At 40.5% G+C, this 6,729-nt stretch overlaps 1 protein-coding gene across 1 annotated transcript; it reads left to right on the forward strand.

Annotated features, from left to right (window-relative positions):
• The first annotated feature begins 2,830 nt into the window (after positions 1–2,830).
• On the forward strand, positions 2,831–6,185 carry LOC112074939 (metal cation symporter ZIP8). The gene is given in 3 exon segments (XM_070440720.1): positions 2,831–3,055; positions 5,599–5,670; positions 5,904–6,185. Coding segments are annotated over 3 exon segments (408 nt in total). The 5' UTR covers positions 2,831–2,911; the 3' UTR covers positions 6,096–6,185.
• The last annotated feature ends 544 nt before the right edge of the window (positions 6,186–6,729 follow it).

Raw genomic sequence — 6,729 nt, forward strand, 5'->3', positions numbered from 1 at the left:
TTTACATAAGTATTCAGACTATGAGACTTGGAAGTTTCTACAACTTGATTGGAGTCCACCTGTGTTAAATTAAATTGATTGGACATAATTTGGAAAGACACACACCTGTCTATATAAGGTCCCACAGTTGACAGTGCATGTCAGAGCAAAAACCAAGCCATGAGGTCGAAGGAATTGTCCGTAGAGCTCAGAGACAGGATTCGGGGGAGAAGGGCCCGATGGTCACTCTGACAGAGCTCCAGAGTTCCTCTGTGGAGATGGGAGAATCTTCCAGAAGGACAACCATCTCTGCAGCACTCCACCAATCAGACCTTTATGGTAGAGTGGCCAGACGGAAGCCACTCCTCAGTAAAAGGCACATGACAGCCCGCTTGTAGTTTGCCAAAAGCCACCTAAAGGACTTTGACCATGAGAAACAAGATTCTCTGGTATGATGAAACCAAGATTGAACTCTTTGCCAGGCGTCACGTCTGGAGGAAACCTGGCACCATCCCTACGGTGAAGCATGGTGGTGGCAGCATCATGCTGTGGGGATGTTTTTCAGCAGCAGGGACTTGGTGTCACGGCCGTTGTAAGGAGGAGACCAAGGCGCAGCGTGATTAGTCTTTATTTAAAGAATGAACACTGAACAAAACTAACAAAATAACAAAACGAACCGTGAAGCTAATATGGCTAGAGCAGACAGGCAACTAAACATAGATCAAGAACCCACAAAACCAAAAGGGAAAATGGCAACCTAAATATGATCCCTAATCAGAGACAACGATAAACAGCTGCCTCTGATTGGGAACCAATTCAGGCCACCATAGACCTACATATGCCTCGACTTACAAACACCCCATGACATACAAAAACCCTAGACAATACAAAAACCCCTAGACAATACACAACAAGCATACCCTCCCTCGTCACACCCTGACCTAACCAAAATAATAAAGAAAACACAGATAACTAAGGTCAGGGCGTGACACTTGGAGACTAGTCAGGATCGAGGGAAAGATGAACAGAGCAAAGTACAGAGAGATCCTTGATGAAAACCTGCTAATATTAAGGGACCAAAATACCCCCAGAAATCTCACAATTGATAAGTACAGTAGGTGCCAAAATGTCCTTTCTGCCGGTGCTGCCTCGCCCTAAAAAATAATACATTATAAATGTTTCATAATAGTTGATCAATGCTTATTCATGGAAGTTGTTATTCAGTGATAACAGCGTTGATTGAATATGGAGACGGAGTCTTTGTGGTCGAATGGAGGGAAAAGAGATGGTTTAAAAAGGTGTTAAATAATGGATCTATTTTACTGTTTTAATCTTTAAACTCTATTCATGCAATATTACTGTATTATTGGTACCTAGGGNACCATCTCTGCAGCACTCCACCAATCAGACCTTTATGGTAGAGTGGCCAGACGGAAGCCACTCCTCAGTAAAAGGCACATGACAGCCCGCTTGTAGTTTGCCAAAAGCCACCTAAAGGACTTTGACCATGAGAAACAAGATTCTCTGGTATGATGAAACCAAGATTGAACTCTTTGCCAGGCGTCACGTCTGGAGGAAACCTGGCACCATCCCTACGGTGAAGCATGGTGGTGGCAGCATCATGCTGTGGGGATGTTTTTCAGCAGCAGGGACTTGGTGTCACGGCCGTTGTAAGGAGGAGACCAAGGCGCAGCGTGATTAGTCTTTATTTAAAGAATGAACACTGAACAAAACTAACAAAATAACAAAACGAACCGTGAAGCTAATATGGCTAGAGCAGACAGGCAACTAAACATAGATCAAGAACCCACAAAACCAAAAGGGAAAATGGCAACCTAAATATGATCCCTAATCAGAGACAACGATAAACAGCTGCCTCTGATTGGGAACCAATTCAGGCCACCATAGACCTACATATGCCTCGACTTACAAACACCCCATGACATACAAAAACCCTAGACAATACAAAAACCCCTAGACAATACACAACAAGCATACCCTCCCTCGTCACACCCTGACCTAACCAAAATAATAAAGAAAACACAGATAACTAAGGTCAGGGCGTGACACTTGGAGACTAGTCAGGATCGAGGGAAAGATGAACAGAGCAAAGTACAGAGAGATCCTTGATGAAAACCTGCTAATATTAAGGGACCAAAATACCCCCAGAAATCTCACAATTGATAAGTACAGTAGGTGCCAAAATGTCCTTTCTGCCGGTGCTGCCTCGCCCTAAAAAATAATACATTATAAATGTTTCATAATAGTTGATCAATGCTTATTCATGGAAGTTGTTATTCAGTGATAACAGCGTTGATTGAATATGGAGACGGAGTCTTTGTGGTCGAATGGAGGGAAAAGAGATGGTTTAAAAAGGTGTTAAATAATGGATCTATTTTACTGTTTTAATCTTTAAACTCTATTCATGCAATATTACTGTATTATTGGTACCTAGGGATGCAATATTACTGTATTATTGGTACCTAGGGATGCAAAATTACTGTATTATTGGTACCTAGGGTTGCAATATTACTGTATTATTGGCACCTAGGGTTGCAATATTACTGTATTACTGCTACCTAGGGTTGCAATATTACTGTATTATTGGTACCTAGGGTTGCAAAATTACTGTATTACTGCTACCTAGAGTTGCAGCATTACTGTATTACTGGTACCTAGGGTTGCAATATTACTGTATTATTGGTACCTAGGGTTGCAATATTACTGTATTACTGCTACCTAGGGTTGCAATATTACTGTATTACTGCTACCTAGAGTTGCAGCATTACTGTATTACTGCTACCTAGGGTTGCAAAATTACTGTAACTTTCACCAAATTAGCTGGATTTCCTGCTTTTCCCCCTCATAATTCCAGGAATCTTCCAACCAGGAAATGTTGGTAAAGTTTTGCAACCCTACTGTTACCACATGAATGTTTTTCCAACACCAACAGGCGCTGGGATTTGATCCCAGAGCGGACGACTACATTCTCAAAGCCATCGGAATATTTGGTGGATTTTACCTGCTGTTCTTCACAGAGAAAGTACTGAAGATGGCACTAAGAACAGAGCATGAGGTATTGTCTGCTTTAAACAGTTGAACCAGCCTATATATATACATACACTGTACCTGTAACTTTGCATTAATCAGAGACGTAGCAGAGTTACAGGTTGCTTTCTCTAAGGTGTGTATTTTCTGTCTTTTTTTTTGAGACCATTATGATTGTTTAATTGATTGATTCATTAATTGATTGATTGTGACAAGGTTCTGTGCCTACACTGTAATCGATTTGGCCCGGGTTCATTTCCTGTCTGTACATCTCTGGTCATCTAGCCAGCGTCTCTTTGTCCTGTCTCTGTATGTTTAATATCTTTGTCCTGTCTCTGTATGTTTAACATCTTTGTCCTGTCTCTGTATGTTTAACATCTTTGTGCTGTCTCTGGTATGTTTAACGATCTTTTGTCCTGTCTCTGTATGTTTACTATCTTTGTCCTGTCTCCTGTATGTTTAACATCTTTGTCCTGTCTCTGTATGTTTAACATCTTTTCCTGTCTCTGATGTTTAACATCTTTGTCCGGTCTCTGTATGTTTAACATCTTTGTCCTGTCTCTGTATGTTTAACATCTTTGTCCTGTCTCTGCTATGTTTAACATCTTTGTCTGTCTCTGTATGTTTAACATCTTTGTCCGGTCTCTGTATGTTTAACATCTTTGTTCTGCGTCGTCTCTGTATGTTTAACATCTTTGTCCGGTCTCTTGTATGTTTTAACACTTTTTGTCCTGTCTCTGTATGTTTAACATCTTTGTCCTGTCTCTGTATGTTTTAACATCTTTGTCCTGGCTCTGATGTTAACATCTGTCCGTGTCTCTGTATGTTTAACATCTTGTCCTGTCTCTGTATGTTTAACATCTTTGTCCTGTCTCTGTATGTTTAACATCTTTGTCCTGTCTCTGTATGTTTAACATCTTGTCCGTCTCTGTATGTTTAACTCTTTGTCCTGTCTCTGTATGTTTAACTTCTTTGTCCTGTCTCTGTATGTTTAACATCTTTGTCCTGTCTCTGTATGTTTAACATCTTTGTCCTTCTCTGTATGTTTACATCTTTTGTCCTGTCTCTGTATGTTTAACATCTTTGTCCTGTCTCTGTATGTTACATCTTTGTCCTGTCTCTGTATGTTTAACATCTTTGTCCTGTCTCTGTATGTTTAACATCTTTTGTCCTGTCTCTGTATGTTTAACATCTTTGTCCTGTCTCTGTATGTTTAACTCTTTGTCCTGTCTCTGTATGTTTAACATCTTTGTCCTGTCTCTGTATGTTTAACTCTTTGTCCTGTCTCTGTATGTTTAACATCTTTGTCCTGTCTCTGTATGTTTAACTCTTTGTCCTGTCTCTGTATGTTTAATACTTTGTCCGTCTCTGTATGTTTAACATCTTTGTCCTGTCTCTGTTATGTTTAACATCTTTGCCTGTCTCTGTATGTTTAACATCTTGTCCTTCTCTGTATGTTTAACATCTTTGTCCTGTCTCTGTATGTTTAACATCTTTGTCCTGTCTCTGTATGTTTAACATCTTTGTCCTGTCTCTGTATGTTTAACATCTTTGTTCCTGTCTCTGTATGTTTTAATATCTTTGTCCGTGCTCTGTACGTTTAACATCTTTGTCCTGCTTCTGTATGTTTAATATCTTTGTCCTGTCTCTGTATGTTTAACATCTTTGTCCTGTCTTCTGTATGTTTAATATCTTTGTCCTGTCTCTGTATGTTTAACTTCTTTGTCCTGTCTCTGTATGTTTAACTTCTTTGTCCTGTCTCTGTATGTAACATCTTTGTCCTGTCCTGTATGGTTAATATCTTTGTCCTGTCTCTGTATGTTTAACTTCTTTGTCCTTCTCTGTATGTTTAACTTCTTGTCCTGTCTCTGTATGTTTAACTTCTTTGTCCTGTCTCTGTATGTTTAATATCTTTGTCCTGTCTTGTATGTAAAACTTCTTAGGGCTAGGGTCCTGTTTTCAGAATTTCCTCCTGACTGACTTGCCCAAAGTAAACTGCCTATTACTCAGAAGACAGGATATGCATATAATTGGTACCATTGGATAGAAAACACTTTGAAGTTTGTAGAAATGATAAAATAATGTGTGAGACTATAACACAATAGAKATGGTAGGAGAAAATCCAAAGAAAAACCAACCAGATTATTTATTTATTTTTTAGATCCCATGCTCTTACAATGGAAAGCTATGGGTCCTATGCAATTCCAGCTCCCAGATTGCAATTCCTATGGCTTYCACTAGATGTTAACAGTCTTTGTTCAAGGTTTCAGGCTTGTTTTTTCCAAAACGAGGAAGAATTTTGAGTTTTGGTACAGGGAGTCAGAGTTGGAAATCATTCTGTGGGCGCGCGACGAAGAGGACGCGCACTTGCTAATTTTACTTTTCTATTGAACATACTTCTTTCGATATGAATTATTACAGTATACTTACATTTTAGGGTACCTGAGGATTAAATAGAAACGTAGTTTGACTTGTTTTAACAAAGTTTAGCGGTAGCTTTTTGGATTCATTTGTCTGTATGTTGAACTCAAATCGATGGTGCCAACTAAACTGACTTTTTGGGACATAAAGAATTTTATCTAACAAAACGACCATGCATGTTGTAGCTTTCGCTGTAAAGCCTACTGTAAATCTGACAATGCAGTTAGATTAACAAGAATTTAAGCTTTTAGCCGATATAAGACACTTGCATGTTCATAAATGTTTAATATCTGTAATTATTACGATTATTTATTTGAATTGCGCGCCCTCCAATTTCACCGGAAATTGTCGACAGGTGACGGGACACCTAGCCCTAAAGAAGTTTGTAACATCTTTGTCCTGTCTCTGTATGTTTAACATCTTTAACCGTCTTCTTTGTCCTGCCTTCTCTGCAGCATGGCCACAGTCACTTCTCTCCTCCAGGTCAGCGGAGGCAGAACTCTCTCCAGAACGGAGATGTGTCTGAGAAGAAAGAGTCTATCACCATGACTACGTGTACCATCAGCACCATCAGTACAGACAACACCAGCCCAGACCCTCCAGTATCATCCACAGAACCACCTGCTCAGGTACCAGCTCTGGGTTGACGTTTCCTATAGGTACTGACATCAGGTCAGCTTCCCCTCCCCTCTCCTAATCCTAACCTAAACTACAAAGAATACAAAACTGACCCCAGATCAGTGTCTAGGGGCAACTTCGTCCTACACCGTCTACCAAGCAGTGTCCTGTTCACTAGACATAAAACAGGAGAAAACATTTTGAAAGAGAGGAAGTACTTCTGTGAATTTGTCGAACAAGAACTAACTTATTTAGTGTCTGTAGAAAATGTTTTCTACGTTGGGCTCTGAACACGACCCAGGTGTGAGTCACAAAGTGCTCAACTGACCTTGAACAGTCATAGTTGTCTGTAGCATGTCTGTAGCTGTCTGTAGCTGTCTGTAGCCTGTCTGTGGCATGTCTGTGGCCTGTATGTAGCCGTCTGTAGCCGTCTGTGGCTATCTGTAGCCTGTCTCTGTCTGTCTGTAGCTTGTCTGTAGCCTGTCTGTAGCCTGTCTGTGGCTCTCTGTAGCCTGTCTGTGGCTCTCTGTAGCCTGTCTGTAGCCTGTCTGTAGCTTGTCTGTAGCATATATGTGGCCTGTCGGTGACTGTCTGTAGCCTGTCTGTGGCTGTCTGTAGCCTGTCTGTGGCTGTTTGTAGCCTGTCTGTGGCTGTCTGTAGCCT

Source organism: Salvelinus sp. IW2-2015, unplaced genomic scaffold, assembly GCF_002910315.2.
Source record: "Salvelinus sp. IW2-2015 unplaced genomic scaffold, ASM291031v2 Un_scaffold2881, whole genome shotgun sequence".
NCBI classification, from domain to species: Eukaryota; Metazoa; Chordata; class Actinopteri; order Salmoniformes; family Salmonidae; genus Salvelinus; species Salvelinus sp. IW2-2015.